Consider the following 17,792-nt stretch of genomic DNA (forward strand, 5'->3'; position numbering starts at 1 on the left):
TTATTATTATTATGTATAACAGAGTTCATTTTACACCAGCATAATCTGTTTTACCAGGATGTCTTAAAATGCTTTAGAATATCATAGTATTGTTGTTCTAGTTTATTTTATTAGCCACAGGCTTTGCATTTGACCATTTTTTTTAGTTTTGTAGGCTGCAACAGTATATTTATAACAAGGATTTTAAGTCTAAATTCTGATTTTTTCATTAGATGGAAATTCAATGCACCTGTTCCATCTTCATAGACACTTACCTAGTAGCATGTACACTTTCACATCCATCAATCCATCTCCCATTTATTTGGATTCCAAGATCCTATTTGTAAACCTGTAGATGCAGTGAAAAACTATATTTATTTAGTATATGTCATTTTGAGAAACATGGCCCAGGGATGAAGAGGTTAATGGAGAATGAAACTGAGGTCTTACGTAAAAGTCAATGATTTGAAATGATTTCAACGATGTTCACATGACCTGGAGGTCTATCTGTGTTTACCTACATCCCTCTCTCCAAGGGCCAGGTATGTTGGCACTCCCAAGGTAAATATTAGGTGGATGTGATAGAAGAGGTTCAACTTTAACCATGGAATAACATTTTAGACTTTAGAACCGGTGTTTACAGAACAATTCACAAAAGTTGAATCTAGCGAAATCCAGCAGTGACGGCTTAATCTCCTGCCATGGTGGTTATTAAATGTCCCTCGTAATGTTGATGACCTCAGGCAGATTGGGAGGGACGTGGCGGAATTCTCTTTGCTTTCATCTTGAAAAACATTGATTCAACTGACAGATACCTGATTTTTGAAGCAATCATATGTTTTGCTGTCCAGCAGAATATTAGAACTGCAAAGTCATATGCATCTTCTCTGTCTTGGGGTGATACCTGCCCTGCGACTGAACCCAAGACCGAGTCTGTTGCGTTCACTGTCATAGGAGGGCCGACTGGTGCTCTGTTTACCTATCGTTATAAATGCAGACAAATAAGTTTCAACCCACCAACCTATCTTTTTAAAAACCTTGTCATCCAAATAAATTGTCATGCCATTTAAAACAGGTCCTTCTCTTTTAAAAGGTTGTATAGGCTTCCAGGCCTATTGTCCATTGACTCTTAATGAAACAGATTAGCCCCTTTAAATAATCTGAACAAATTTGGGGTGAGAGTGGACACTGGACACATAGACAGTAAAGGTCATACAAAATAAATCCAAAAAACGAACCCATTTGCCATGACTTGATAAAGCAGATATGTGCAAAGATGTGTATTTGAATTTCTGAACAGACCATCTTTAATTATATTTTTGTGTCCTTAAAAAAAGGTTAATGTTGTGTTTCAAGAAAATTTGATAAAAGTAAAGAAAATAATAAATAAAAAAACAGCCTTGAATAATTTATATAAGGAGACGTGGAGGAATGTTTTAAATTACTAATGAGTTTGAGCTTCAAACCTGTGACGCTGGACGCTGTGGCATTCGTGACTCTCCTGTGACAAATGCAAGCACGCACACAGGAAGCGACAGTGGCACACATGCGCGTGCACCTGAAAAAAACATTGATGTTGTCTGAAATTTTAAGTTACTGATAACTCTACAAAAGTCACCTTTGTCCCAAATATATCAACAGCAACTGTCTATTCAGCACATGTGTGTATGAGCCTGACTGGAAAATGAGCAGTGTCCTTTCCTGGCAAGGATTGCTGAGTCAAGTCAGCAGTGTACAATTACACATGGGTGCCCATCAGAAAGTGATGAGAACCTTCTTCTCTGGCTCACCCGACAATATGAAGTGCTGTGCTTGAAGGGCTAAGCCTGTGGGCAGCCAACCCACTCATCCTGAGCGCAACTCTCTGTGGATCTCAGCGCTGCCTGTGCAATCTGGTGTTATCGTTCTCACCATTTGCTGCTGGCTGTGCGTGTGTCAGTGCGTGTGTGTGTGTGTGTGTGTGTGTATGCGTCTCCATGAGTCAGCACAAACAAAGTCCCTGTCTCCAATATTGTCTGCTCTGCTTGCTTTCCCAGCTGATGCAAACAACTGACTGCCAAGCCAGGTATGAGTAAGTCTCAGGACCATAAAAACTTCTGGCCACATGATGTGGGGAGTCCGTTCAGATCCAATTCTCTAACTTGCTTCCTGCTCAGGCCAATGTACCATCTTGGTGAATGCTGCTGGTGATAATTCATGATGACTGACAGTAGCAGGTGATAGACTCTGAAAGACCGTGTCAATTGTGTTGTAGATCAACTTCAGCCATTAACCCACCTCCATCATCAATTACATGCATTGTTATTCCATGGTCGTATTATATTTTTAACATATGTTGATCGTAATTGTAACCCACAGGATTCGGTGTTTTTTTTGGTCATCCTCAAATGTTCTGTGTTGAGCTGACCTTATTTTTGAAACCTGATTCTTTTGTTAAACAGCTTGTATAGTACATAGTGTATATACCAAGTTGTATACACGCCAGAGGTTTTGCTAGTGACTTGCTGCATTTATGAACTTTAATTTTTGTAAGCAATTGGAATTGTTTTTTTTCTCAATTTCCCAAAACTTTGGTATGCCTGGGGGAATTGCAGAGGTTTTTGAGAAGGGTGACTGTAAATTAGAATGCATAATATTTTTTTTTTTGGGCTGATACCAATACAGATAACTTCCTGCTTCTCAAAACCGATACTGATAACTTTATTTATTTATATCTTTTTTAAAAACTTAGATTTAACTGTAATTTGTGTACACAATTTGATGTAAGAAAGACTCAAACAAATGAGGATTTGGCAAACTGTACCTGTACATTTGTCATAACCAAATATCATGACCTCACAGCTATTAACAAAACAAAAATGAAGAAAAGTTCTGTTTCTAGAAATGCATGTTTATATTTTTCAAACAAACAAAACAGTTTCTTTTTTGAATGGCTTATCAAGTGGAAACTTGAGCCATAGTTAAGTGCATAATAAAAAAAAATGCATGAAGGTCAAACGGCTTGTGCATACGAATGAGCACATGCAGACCTATGACTGAACATGCCAGTGCCTTCGACAGTGGTAAAGGGCTGCTCCTTTAGTGCCATCATTTCCATGACTAAATTACAGATTGCTTTAGCCCTCAAGTCGTCTCTGGCAAACTTTTTGCACTTTTCCAATGCTGCAGCTGTAGTTACAAGCCCGGGGCCTTTCTTTGCGGCTGGCTTTGGGACAGCTTCATGAGCAGCACAGGCGTCATTGCAGACTTTCAAACAGCAATAAAATATATTTAATTAAAAGTAACTGCTCCCGATAGATACCCTTGATTTTAAGGCAAAAGTGTTTTAATGAAGCAATAATCCACTTGAGATTGGGCAAGCTAATCGTTATTGTGAGAAGGTCGAAGGCTGCAGCGCTAGATGCTGGACCTCTATGCAAGTGTTGAGACTAAAGCTTATTAGTGCTGCTTTTCATTCCCTTTCTCTACGTCCATTTCCATACCAGTAACGGTAGGGACTCAGGCACGCTAGGGACATTTTCAAAGCGTGTGTAGGTCATGAGCACTTAGATTATTTTTTTTTCTGAGAAATAGTTTTTAAATTAATGTGCTGTGAGAAAAATGCATTATTCATTAGGTGTGTTGTAGCTACATAGAAGCACTGTTAGGAGTGAGCTGATAATAATTGGTGTTTCAGGAGAGCTGCGCCTTGATTGCGAGAAAAGATTGGGTCTCATCTTAAAATATACAACTTTTCGTTTGTGTTTGTGTGTGAATTGCATGCTATGGTAGAATAACAAACAAAAACACTAATGACCCAGTTCTTTTCTCAAAAGCACTCTTGAAGTTGTGCTGGTACCACTGATGTGCCAAAGTAATCCACCCATCTGTGAATTTTTCCACTGTTTTATTGCTGTTGCATACACTTTAGAAGTCAATTATTCTGACACTGAATATTATGGACCCTCAGAGACCCTCCAAACTTGATTATAGTTTCCTCACCTACCCAATGGACTACTTCCTGCACTCTGATCCACACACACTGATTTATATTTGGAGCATAGTGCTAGTTACAGTTGTGGTTCTTTCATTGTAGTGCTCACTTCAGTACAGATCAACTTGATATATAAACTTTTCATTGATATTTTTTTAACGGATATAAACTGCTTAACCTATTTCCATGACAATTGGTAGATGGGTGGTACATGTGCCAAGGAAGAACCACTTTAAACTTTGTTGCAAAAAAACGAAGGATACGCCAACCGCTTTGATATTTGTAATTTTGTTAATAGGCTAAAAAAAATGAAGGGCAAAACTTTGTGTTATTACCGGTAATAGTTATTGGTATCAACATTTCAGCATTTTCTTGTTACATTATGTTGTTTTGCTCTATTTATTTATTTATTTATTTATTTATTTTTGGTTTCATTTTATTTCTACAATGTGCCAAGGACCAGTAAAAAAGCATTTGCTTCAAATGGCCCCCGGGCCACACTTTGGACACCCTTGCCCTAGATCAATATGAACCAAACCATCAGTGGTTTGGTCCGCAACACACCAGAAAAAAGGCTAAAATATAGATCACTGTTTTTCAAAGTCAAAGCCAATGTGTGTGAATATCTTGTTTGGTGACTTAAGGAAATTAAAAAATATTCACATATTTTTGAGAGGCTGAAGTTAGAGGGTTTACATTTTTAAATAAAAAAGCAATTAATCGAATACTAACATAGTTGTCGATGAAGTTGATTATTGTTGCAACTCTACTTTCACCGTTTGAAGCACAATGGATCCATTCTCACTGTCCCAGAATGCAAGTTGTATAGTTCCATCTTTGTATTCCTAACATCTTACATCATTCTCCATGAACCAAAAAAGTCTACTGTTTGTTTGTGCCAGAAGTACAATGACAATCAATAGCTTTGCTATTTTATTCTTAAATCGGCCCATAATTGACAAAATAAGCATCATAGTGTAAAGTGAATTGTATAGAGGCCATATACCAAAGATTATGAATAGATTCAAAAAGTAGGCTCATTTTACACAGTACACATGCAAGTCCAAAGTTCTTCCGCATTGGATTCAGTTTTTGTACCGGAGGGCTTTGCCACTTTAATAAAGTCACTTATAAATACTGAGAAAAACACAGCTGGCTAAGGAAAATACAGTGGGGCATATATGAAAGTGAAAATGCTGGAAAAAGGTTTGGCTATTAAAGTGGTGAATACTTTTCCCCTGGGCTCTGAATAAAATAAAAAGCTTCCTCACAGCGTATTTCATAGTAATAACGGTTTATTGATCCAGATGGTCTCTTCCAGCACCACATGGATACCTAGGCAAAAAAGATGTGCTTTAAAAATGATACGCTTTGAAAGCAGGCTTTCATCAGAGAAAGTGTTTGTGGATGTGTGAGAGGGAAAGCGTGTGACTCATTTCCCCCCAATGCAATTTCTCAACTAAAATGGTTTTGTGGATGATAATTAATGCTGCTCTTGACTACGGGCATGTTGTGGACTTAAACTGTTTGTTTTTGGTCTCACGGGTGTTTGAACACAGCAACTGAGCACTCCCAGCAGGCTGAAACTTTGGATGACAAAGAAGGAGGGGCGGAATAAAGAATGCAAATTGTGCGTCAGGGAGCACAAAAGCAAGCGTTTCATTGGTTTTATCAGTCAGAACATGTGGATGCAGTAGAATGGCAGCAATAATCGGCACTGCCAACGACACAGCGATACTAGAGGCCACAAAAGAGGCGACGGCCTGCTTAGCATGGAACAAGAACAACAATAGTGTCCGCAATTCAGAAGAGACCTGGTTGCTCAGTGCCAGAGTGTTACAAGGTCTTTGAGTGTTTGTGTGTGTATGTGTGTGCCAATCCCGAGCACAGCACTGTTTATTGTTATCAAGCAACAATGTCTAACTTACGACATACTCTTTAAGCAGCCTGGACCAGAGTCCTATGTTCTCCGCTCTTACTCATGGGGAATTTGACCAATAGCAAGTGCAGCGTGTTGACACTGGCTGCTTTGTATTGTCTGAATGAGTATCCATCTGTGGTTATGCTCAGATGCAGAGTGTGATGCGCACACTGCATTGTTTCTTGGGCTCCTGCTGCCCCAGAGATAGCACTGTGAGCTGGAGCACCCTTTCATAAAGATGCTTGTCTGTTTGCGCATGAAATCATGGACATACCCAACCTGCGACCATAGTACTGGCATGAAACACTGCTCTGTGACTCTCACACAGACACACAAGCTTTAAACACACACTTTTTCTGTAGCCTGAAGGAACTAGTGTTTAAAAGCTGCAAGAATATCCATAGTCTCAAATTCCTTTCTACATATTTGACTGTATTTAAACGGTGCTTACACTTGCATGCATTTGGCCTCCGCATTGTCCCACAATTTGCCGTGGCAATGCGTGTAATTTTATTTATGGCATGCCTGAAAAGTGTAAAGACTAGTCTGCGCAATGTTTGCATTCTCTTTAGGCATACATTTTGCACTTAGCACACAATTCATGACCGAAAATGGTGCGCATTAGCATGAAATGACCGCACTCCTGCACAACTTATTTCCACCTTGTCAAGCACTGTTTACGTCTGTTCACGACAATAGTATGTACGATGCGCATTGTTCCTGCATGAGTATGCATTGTCACCATGACTTTTGCAACCCGCTTCCGTGAAGCCGTCGTGGCATTATTTGATGCCGCTGTGTCCCGCATGAAACCCTACCTTCATTAATTCCCCTATTTGCAATGTACACTCACAATAATAAACATATTATTCAATCAATACCAGTGTTGATTAAGCTGCGCAGATGCAACTTTTATATTGGATCTCATTCAACTGTCAAAGTGTGCCTAATGATAGGTTCTGTAAATATAAGTTTGTGAAGATGTGTTCATATTTGTGGATTCCTTTCTTTTAAACAGTGTAATTAGCCAGAGTGTCATTTAATGGAAAAAACTATGTGTAGTTCATCCAAAACCTCCTCCCGTTGTTCCCCACACAAAGTGGTACACAGATGTGCTGAAACATGCCCTGTGTCTGCAGGACTGTGAGCGACGGTAACCCTTCGGCAGAATTCACAGAGGAGCCGTTCGGCTGTTTTTGAATAGACAGAGAAAGAGCGCCGGGGGGGGGGGGGGGGGGGGGGGGGGGGGGGGGGGGTGATAAAAGACGCAAAGCAGGTTTGCTCAATGGCCGATGAGAGGGGAGAGAATGACAAGCACTCGGCTCCAATCATAGCTATTTTCTTAACCACTCATTTTTTGCTTTATGTGTTTTTCACATGTCTCCCGAACTGCCCATTTCATTCCCTCGTTGTCTGTCTTACTCTCTTGTTCTCTTTCTCCCCCTTTCATCATACAGTAGTTCCGCAGACAGTCTCCTCAAGTATTACTCAGATGGAATTTTGATTGCTTGAGGTTGCCGATTACCCCCATAGAGCACATTTGCTTCATTACTTGCTCCGAGCCGACATGGGACTTGGTTTCAAGTGAAACTGAGCGCAGTGTTCCTTGAGTAGATGTGGCCATTGTGTCAAATAGAGGTGGAAGCTTCTGGGATGGATGTAATTGTTACACTCTCTGGCTGAGGGATGTGACCTTAGGTCAGAGTGTGAAGTGTGGTCATGTGGATGAAATTAGAAATGATTCATGTTGCAGTGATTGTTGGTTTGGAGGGTGTCACCACCTCCAACATGTTCAGTGTTAAACAATACAAGAGATGAGTGTCATAGCTGAAAAAAAAGCTGATTAATTCACCTGTTAATTGATTGTTCAATTTTTTTTTTGAACTCGTTGAAGTCAACCCTGTTTATATCAATACTCTGTGTAAGGCTATGTCCACACGAATATGAATTTTTTTTTAGCACGTATTTTTATATGCATTATGGCCTTTCGTCCACACACAAATGTAGATTTTTGTCCTTAAAAACTTAAGTATTTAAAAAAAAACTCCGACGAGGGGGAAGACGATTCCATTCAGTTCCATTCGAAAACTGACTTTGGCGTACGTGTATGGACGAATAAAACTGAGTTTTTGGCTTGCTATTATGTGCTGTCATTTGTGTGCTGTCATTTCCACACTACATAAATATAATTTAATGTGTGCAATGGTAAACATAACATTGCTGTTTTTAAACCTACTGAGTTGGCTTTTCACATGTCTAAGAGTAAACATACTCCTACTTACATTGACGAACAAAGGTGCCATTATGGGCTTCGAAGGATGCTGCTGCTGCTGCTGCTGCTGCTGCTGCTGCTGCTGCTGCTGCTGCTGCTGCTTTACTCTCCAATACTGATACGGCACTCCATTGACGGTGGTTTTGAACAAGACCAGGTCGGACCTCTAGCTGATAGGACAACTTTGACAAGCCAGTTATTTTGGAAGAGTGGTGTGAGAATGTTCGCATGGCAAGGACATCATTATTGTGTTTGACTGACATGCTTTGGCCACACATTGAAAGCTTCCATTTGTTATAATATCTGTTTTGTGCTACATACCTACTGTCATGGAGGTAACTCAGCAAAGACAATTAGCCAGACAGGATTATTTAAGAAGAAGGAAAGCGTTAGGAGAGTTTGATTACCTTGGTCCATAAAATTAAATACACTTCACAGCATGATCCTGATAATCAACGTGTTACATTTTAATAAAGAACATCAGTTCCATTTTCAGAGTTTTATATTCCAGACATTTTGCTGACAGCCTCTCATCCACACAGAAAACACCGGCTTGTTGTTTCCATCTAGACAAGAAATCCCCTGTCCCGTGTGACGCCACGCAACAGCATTATTATGGCATATATTATCATTACATTAATGAAATAATGGTCTCAAAATAATGTTGACATTAATATCGTTTATCGGCAATAATTTTAGGACAGTTATCGTCCAGCAAAATTTGTTATTGTGACAGGTCTATTGCAGCCTACGGAAATTACTTCATTGACTATTCTGATTGGCTAAAATTGCCTTACAGTCCATGGCTGCAGCCCCCCATTACTTTTGCATGCGCATGACAGCCTGTGAATTTGTTTTTGTGTGGACCATAATTGTTTTAAGATGCCACTGTGTGGCTAGAGATTTTTTTTTTAACACCCGAGAGGGGGAAGTATGCGTTTTGGAAAATACCCATGTTTATGTGGACGTAGCCTACGGTAACCAACTTACGTCATGGTCCACCATATTCTTCTTATTACTAAAAGGTGTTTGCTAAAGCTGACATCGACTTATATATGTTGATTGCTTTTGTAAACACAAAATTTGTGACCAAAAGGGATAATTTCTATGAAAAATTTGTTTCTGTTGACATGTTTTAGTATTGTTAACTTCATCAATATCGCTTGCACGGTTTTGCAAAATCAGATTTGGCATAGGACCAAAGTACCGTTCTTCTTTCACGATAGTTTTTTTCCCCCCCTTTCCGCGTATAACAAATTACATCCAATAAATTTGTTTTGGAGATTTTTGCGTGTACGAGGTACATAGGTTTAAAGGTCCTTTATCATCGCCCTATCTCCTTATGTCTTTGGCAAGTTACATGTAACTGTGTGGGAAATGTCTGTCAACAACTGCTTATGTCGATGTGAATCAGCCAATCCAAGGGATGTCAATTTAAAAAACTAGTTTGTGGTCTGAAGAATGACATAATGTCCATGAGGCCAATGTTCACGTAGAACTTCTGCATTAATACAACACGGGCATGAAAACAGAAAATTTGCAGAGAGACTTTCTCACCCCTCAATTCCAAAGCTACTTCTTTGTATTACCTCAGCTGTGTTTACATTTGTTGGACTGACTGTTTAGACTGTGTTCATGCTGACTTACTCATATTCCTCAAGAAGAACCAGTAGCAGCACTTGATTTAATTTTATTTGGCTTGTACGTTTCATGGGAATAGGCTTAGTTGGGTCTCATGCTCTTTCTATCTTTTTACATTAGTTGCTTGAGAGCTGACCCTAGACTCTGATGCTGGGTTAGGCTGGTTTCTGGTTCTCAGTGTTCTTGTCTCTTCCTGTGACAGAGGGAACAGATAGCAACCTGAGACTCACAGGTCTGTTGCTTGTTAGTACAGCTTATCACATTTCACTTCACCAGGAGGGACTAGATCTAAATAACATGGGAGAGTGACATCCTTGTTTGTGTTCCCTTTAAATGTAGTTGTTGTGGCACATGAATAACTTTGACTGAAAGACCCTTTTAATTGAAGTATCTCTACTTAACTGCATGTATGCAAATTATGTCAGAAAATGTTCCTAGTTCAGCCTCTAAATGTGATTCACTCTTTGTGAAAAATACTTGAAGCTCATTTCAGGTAAGGAAGGCGCTTCTTGTGACGTGGCCTGTAAAGTATCATTCCATTGCTGATGGCTCCAAGATTTTAAAATGCTGCTTCCTGTTCATCAGATTAAAATAAGACTCTCTCTGCCAAAGTAAATGATTGTCTGACTACTCACTCTGAGACTCAACCAGTCAGGTTTAATTATGTATTGCAACATAGCACACTGTTTGCCCTTTTCAAGAAAAAATATTGACATCCCTGCAGTGCTGTCTATTTTGATAGCACTCCCATTTCATAGTCTCTTGCCTTGCCTGGCTTGTTTCTTCTGAGTCCATTCTGCATGCTCCACCTCAGAACAGTGCGTCAGTCATTGTATGTGTGATGTCATGTTGAGCTGTAGCGTATGATGTTGCCACGTCAGTGTTTGTTGTCTAAACAAGTAAAGAAGTAGTGGCGGAGCGGAGCGGCGAGGTCACGGAGTGGCGGACCAGGCCGTACTTTGTTAAAGAAAGTAGGAATTCTTCCGGCTGGTTGATGAAGTCAGTGCATTCCTCTGAGGCAGCTCCTTATTGGCAGCCAGCGGAGCACGGCCAGGCACTGAAAGAAGGGCAAGATAAGGTGGGGGGTGCCTGGAGTTAAAACACCTCCCATTGAGAACCAGAACGTCAGACAGAAAGAGAACGCCATCTGTCTGAGTGTTGTTTTACCCACCTAGACTACATAGTTTCTTTTTTTGGTGCCAACTTCCGTAGATAATCCTTCCTCTCCCTGAGGCTGTTTCACTTTTTATGAGCACTGCAGTATTTTATTACCTTGTTTTGAAGCTTGGCTGTAAAGGTACACACTAACACAGAGAGGACTACACGTAATGATATTAATTTAAAGTTAAACCTGCTGTTTGGAGAGAGTGTCTCAGCAACCTGCTGATCTGCCCTCTCAAGTCACTTTCGGTCCCGCTGAGTGGGATCAAACTAGGAGTACACACACACACACACACGCGCACACACACACACGCACTCCACCCTTTTGGGGGTTTCTTCCACCTGCACAAACGCCCTCCACCAGATGCATACAAGCTTGAGTTGCTCCACTTTCCCTGTCCGTTCCCCTTGGCAGTAAGCTATCATAACGGCTTTGAAGGAGGGCAGCAGAGCGTTTAATTGGGTTACAGATTGGCATTTATGCTCCAAGGTCCACAAAATCTGGCCACAGACCACTGCTACACCTCCCGGCTTCTGGTTTGGCATTTTACTATTAAGCGATATTCTATCAGTGACCAATTAGTAATCATATGAAGTGGAATTTCAAGAAGGGGGGATTATCTGTAAATATCAGGCCACTGCGTCGTATTTAGGTTAGACACAGACTGCCCACACCTGTCTAAACTTGCCTCTCTGTGCCCATTCCTTACAGAATCAGTGCCATGCAACGCTGAGCTGTAGCAAACCAAACTGAAGTAATCCATTTGGAAGACTATCTTACCAATCACCTAGCCCCGCTTGGACGCAGATGGAGCTCAAAGTGTGGGTGGATGGAGTGGTGCGGGTGGTATGTGGCTTATCGGAGGAGACATCCTGCCAGGATGTGGTCATCGCTCTGGCCCAAGCCATAGGTGAGTATACTTTCACTCAGAAATGACAGTGACACCCTATTTGACTTATCTCAAGATCAGTTTCCTTCAAGCGTTATCATTTTACACTAACACAATTGTATGAATTTTCATGAACAAAAATAGTAAAATGCACCACATAACCAAACTATACGGTTCCACTGAGTCGTGATATACACAGCAGTTCATCGATTGAGTAACAGAAAATTGTCAGTCCTTGTCGTGGAATGTAATAAAAAGAACACAACATACCTTGAACAAAAATAGAGTGAAACCTCTCATTTTTAACACAAACAAATAAAAAGTTAAATAGTTAATAAAACAATCTTAATTTATTGACATAATGCCAAGGTTCGACTGTATTGGAGATTATTATGTAGAGAGGATTTAAAGCTATTTGTGTGACTTGACAATGCCAGCACACATTACTGTGTCACGTTCTTCTTCATGGCCTGAACTGATTGCACTGGGTTTCACTATGATGTCACACTATTTGCATAGCTGACACAGCTGTCATCTAGGTACACACCCCTTGCTTTTAACATCCTAAACGGTAGCCAACCACTTATTCTAAACATGGTTTGCTATAGAAATTGATGTAAACCAAGGAGCGAGTCACAATGTTTCATCCCAAATTTGCAGCTTTAGGATGAGTGAAGAGCTCTGTAGAATTGTCATGAGGTCATTTCGGATTTGAGCCTGCTGATGTATCCTCTGGCTTTATTCGAGCAGCAGCATTGAACAACATAAGACCAGATTTAGCACTCTCTTCCTTCCATGAGTGAGCTGCCTACTGAGCCGTTAGGGAGGGTTTGTCCTAATTTCAAGGTCCTTGTGGAAACTTCAGTTTATTTGAACATCTTTACATGTTGGGAGAGTCTTATTCCTGTTCTCAGCGGCAGATATTTAGAGGTATCAGGACCTATCATAATGCATCTGATGTCATTTGTTCACTTAATATTCCTCACATAGAGGGATTTGTAGAAGAAAAAAAGGTCTTTTTGAATGTAAATGAACTACATGTTTTTAATTTATGAAATAATAAGCGTCACACTTCTTTTTACTGTTATGGCATATTATGGCTAACTAGTTCATTTGCTTGTACAGTTTGCCAGTGTGTGCATATATACAGTATACATATATATACATATCTTTTCTCTCTGTTCCCAGGTCAGACCGGTCGCTATGTTCTGATCCAACGTCTTCGGGACACGGAGAGACAGTTGCTTGCCACAGAAAGACCCCTTGAGTCTCTGGCCAAGCTAGGCCAGCATGGGAGTGAGGTCCAGTTCTTCCTGCGTCGCACTGGCCCGAGCAGCAGTGATGGGCCTGGCTCAAAACAAGACAAACTAAGCCCTCTCCCTCTGCCCAAGTATCCTGAGCAGGACCTTTCAAAACGCAACCAGCCCAAGAAATCTCTCACATTCAACCTGGGGCCATCAACTTCTCCCAGAGCCAAACCTTTTCAGAGGTCTCCTCGGGACTCCCCAGAGCAAAGAGCCTCGCCTTCATCTTCTCCCATCCCTACATCCCATCATGCTCCATCTCCCTCACCACCAATAGGCCCATCCAAAGAGGAGGTCTTCAGGAAGGTTCTTCAGCAGCAGGAGAGACTAAGGGCCATTGAAGAACAGCTAGAAAATCTAGAAAGGGAGTCTAACACTTGGGAGCGCCACTGCTCATCTCCGTGTCCTTCACCCGTGTCTGATGCCCGCTTCCAAGAGGAGTTGGACACTCTGGAGCAAACAATGCGGAGGAACCAGGCAGAGCTCGCCCACGAGCAGTACTGGGAGGAGGAGCTTCAAGCAGAGACAGAGAGGGAGCGAGGAATGAGGAGAAAGCTGGGGGAGCTCCATGCAAAGCTAGACGACTGCGGAAGGCGTCTTCATGAATTCTCCGTGCGCTCTGCTCAGCTGGAGCAAGAGATCCAGCAGGAAAGTCAGTTGGAAGCCAAAAGCAAAGGGCCGGAGGAATCACTTGATGCTGTGAAAGCAGAGCTCCAGAGCCAAGAGATGCACGGGACAGAGTTAGAGGAGCAACTAACTGAGACTGATAAGGCTCTGGGGAAGGCAGAGTCTCTGCTGCAGGTAAGGAGAGAGGCCATAGTTCTGGAAAAGGGGCTGTAAACCCATATAGCCTAAGGAGTTTTCATTTGTCACTGTAAAGTAGACCCTCTTCTACCTAGACTGTCCAAAAAATCCCTCTCCTCCCTGTACACTGCAGCAGACACATCAGCGCAGAGACATTTACCAAATACAAAGTATTACTGGGTAAAATTAAAATATGAACGTACACGTTTGGACTAACAATATTCAAGCCATTACAATGGTGTATACTCACATGAACCTCAAATGACTGATGAAAAATGTCCTTAGAGGAACATTTGTAGAGTCTTGCTGAACCAGTTTGGCAAGTATCATTTTTGTATGCAAGTTATGAATACATTACTCGTGGTGATTCTATTACACATGACCATATCTAACCATTTTTGTACTGTATAGATTTGAGATTAAAGACAATTGTTTAATAGCACAAAAGCTTGGTTTTATTGGATGGACTCAGCCTCATCTAATTGGAGCTTGTTGCTTGTTTTAGTCATGTTGTCACAGGTGCGGCTACATCAATAAAAGCCTAACCCAGTTTTAAAGTTTTCTCATAATCCACGTGTAACCAGAGACTCTGGTATCTATGTCACTGAGATGACGTATTTACGTTTAGTCATTTTGGAATGTTCTACTTGGAGGAAGTAAGGCACACGGCAAACTTTCCGTCAGGTGATTTGATGACAACGATTGTGTCCTGTTCCGTGGAGCTCCAGTAGTAACTAGTTGCAAAACTGATTAAAGAATAATTATGAGCTCATTTGTGTGTGAGCAAGTCATCCCCTTGGAGGACTCTGATTGATGTTCTGGGACTGGCGCTTTGTCATACTCATCAGTGTAATTATATACAGTACATAGCCCACACAGAACAAAATAGTAGGCTTCTCTTTGCAATACATACACTTGAGTCATTCAAGTGTTAGTAATCATACATTTACCATTTAGTCGGGTCAGGAAATATGCATATTTGGGGTATTAACGCTTATCGTACACACAATATGGAAGTCTGTGTCATCTGATTGGTTGCTTATTGTGTGTGTTGAGCTCAGCCTTCCTGTCATTAGGTTAATGGAGGCAGACCTGCAGGTGTGAACTGCAGCAGGCTGTCTCAGTCCAATCACGCACACGCACACACACACACACACACACGCACACACATGCAGCAGAGGGCTGGGAGCCTGCTGTTTTCCCCTCTACACACACTAATTAAAGACAATGAATCACTGAATTGATCTCTCAACCGTACATTTTCAATAACTGGATCATTTCCCCCACGGGATAATTGAGAATGAGATCTATCTAACTGTCTGGCAACTTGGCCTAAGGTCAGACAGTATAGTAAGTAAAGATGGTAGTCTTGCAACTATTCACTGCAGATGCCTGACTGGAAGAGCCTGCAGCCCCTGTAGTTAAGACTTGCACACTATGCTGACCTCTTGTGGTGGAAGATTGCATCAGTAATGCTTCACCTGCAACCAAAATGAGTATAATTCTCATAAGTCCTTTAAGATTCGGCTTTCCGAAGTACTTGACCACATTTTTGATACACCACTTTATGTGCTTATGTGTTCTGTGTTGTCCTCTCTTATGTATATGCCCCTTCCATCTCAGGCCAAACACGAGGACTTGGAGGAGTTGAACAAGGAGCTGAGGCAGTGTAACCTCCAGCAGTTCATCCAGCAAGCCGGCGTCCTGCCCGCACACAGTCACTCGCGCACGGAGCTCCAAGAGCAACTTGAGCAGTTAGAACTGGCACATCTTCTGCAGGATGGATACAGGAATGGAAGTAAGGGTGCTAAACAGCAAGATCGAACACTGTTTTTCTGGAAAGCATGATTTGTGTCCAGACTATTTCTGCAGAGGGATGCATACTGAAAAATGGAATGATGAGGAGGGCATTGTGGACAAGCGGCATAGAAAATGAATGAATAAATGAATGAATGTTTATTATTTATTTTACTTTTTTGTTGCCTCTTTTCATCCGGTACCAAATAGGTACTTTTGAAATGGTTCCTGTACTTAAACAGCTAAACCGAACCGGTACTTAAAAAAAAAAACATAGAAATTTTATGCCTTTTTATTTTTACAGAATTTTTTGACATCCTAGGTGAATAGAATTTAAACACTTCAGTAATAAATTAGATGAATTCATGAATAAATAAAATGATTTTATTCTTATTGTGTCTCTGCCTCAGGTAGCGGTACAACTTCAGCCAACTCACCGCCTCGCCCCACTGCCAAACAGTTCTTAGGACATCCACGCAACCTGCAGAACCCCCTGGTGTCCAGTCTCAACCCTGAGGGTGTGTATGTGTGAGACCCTGCCGCCTCCCACGTCCATCCTGCTCTGCTTCTCTCCCCCCTTGGTTCCCGGGACTGCTGCCCCCATACTTTTCTCCATCCCGGGTTGTTTTGGGTTTGAAGCTGCTGTTTTTGGTGTTGGGTTGTGGAAGCATCTGTAAGGTGGAGGTCCCTGCAACTTCTCCATTGCTCTCTTGGTGTGCTGCCTTTCGTAACAAACCTCTCTGATTCCCTGCCTCTAACCTTTTTTTTATTTTGTGTACACACTTTCTGTCTAATGTAATCCCGCACCCCTTCTTCCACTGGCCTAACCTATATTTTGTTATTCAATCCCTGGGTCTGCCTTTTTACTTCTGGAATTTCTGTTGTATGACTTGGTGCGTCTGAGTCAGGGGTGTCCAAACTTGTTGCATTGAAGTCTGCGTACAACACCAAGGGATTGGGGGGCCATTTTGCGATTTTTCTTTTCTTTTTTTTAAATAAAAGCTAAAACCAATCCAATATGCTAATAAGTTATATATATTTAAAGAAAAAAAGACACAGCCTGCATGTCATAGTTTGTTACAGGTGGTCCTCAGGTTCCGAACAGGTTTCGTTCCTATGACGTGTTGTAAGTTGAATTTTAGTCGTCGTAACTCGTACCTACATTAACACTTCAGTCACTCACACTGTACACAGAACACGTGAAGGACATAAATGCGACATTTATGTGAACGTGACGGGCACGGCGAGGACGGCTGCGTGGTTTAGCGGGAGTCTATTTTGTTTTTGCAATAAGGACATCATTGATCGACCACCTCCCTGTTATCCTTGCAGCGTTAAGTGAAACTTTACATTACCATCTCTATCCTTAACGATGGTCCACCAGTCCAGTGTTGAGAGTAGTGTAGCTGCGTGTAAGCCGCACATAGTGTATTCTTCCGCTGGAACTAGTTCTCAAGCGAGCCTTGTCTTAATGGTCCAAAATTACATTTTTCATTGATTAATTGGAGCACGTAAACAGAGGAGCGCCTGTATCAGTGTCAACATTTCAACCTTTTCTCCTTACATTACCCCTTTTTGCCCCCCCCTCCCCCAATTTTTTGCTGCTATTTTTTTTTGTAATTGTATTTTGAGAATGTGATGCGGTCCAATTTAAAAAACAAACCAAAAAATAGAGCTGTTGGTCACAAATGGCCCCCAGGCTGCACTTTGGACACCACTGCTCTGGGTAATTCATACCCTGGCCCAATTTTGAGTTCAAGTGAATTTTTGTTTGGTAAATGGCCAGTCTTTTAACTGTAATAACACAAGAAAGTGGAGGAGGTTTTCATTTTGTTTTGTTTTTTAACTTTATGACAAAAAGGCTCCATATGCAAAATGATTCAAACTTTTTTTTTTTTTTAATACATCCAATATTCTACATTTCTATCTGATTAAACTGCTGGAGGTCATGCTAGAATTGGAACACAATGATCCCTGTGATTTACTGGTGACCCAAGTCTGGAGTAGGCTCCAGCTGACCCACGACCTTTAATGTATGAAAACACAATGA

General features: G+C 41.3%; 1 protein-coding gene across 3 annotated transcripts in view; it reads left to right on the forward strand.

The window, feature by feature from the left end:
• rassf7a (Ras association domain family member 7a) overlaps positions 1 to 17,792 on the forward strand; it is a 46,542-nt gene that overhangs the window by 25,169 nt on the left and 3,581 nt on the right. For all 3 annotated transcript variants that reach the window (XM_054776615.1, XM_054776616.1, XM_054776614.1), the window contains 4 exons: positions 11,660 to 11,858; positions 13,026 to 13,942; positions 15,569 to 15,743; positions 16,153 to 16,260. In XM_054776615.1, the coding sequence (XP_054632590.1) occupies positions 11,756 to 11,858; positions 13,026 to 13,942; positions 15,569 to 15,743; positions 16,153 to 16,260 (1,303 nt within the window). In that variant the 5' untranslated portion in view covers positions 11,660 to 11,755. The remainder of the gene's footprint in view (positions 1 to 11,659; positions 11,859 to 13,025; positions 13,943 to 15,568; positions 15,744 to 16,152; positions 16,261 to 17,792) is intronic.

Source organism: Dunckerocampus dactyliophorus, chromosome 5, assembly GCF_027744805.1.
Source record: "Dunckerocampus dactyliophorus isolate RoL2022-P2 chromosome 5, RoL_Ddac_1.1, whole genome shotgun sequence".
Taxonomy (NCBI): domain Eukaryota; kingdom Metazoa; phylum Chordata; class Actinopteri; order Syngnathiformes; family Syngnathidae; genus Dunckerocampus; species Dunckerocampus dactyliophorus.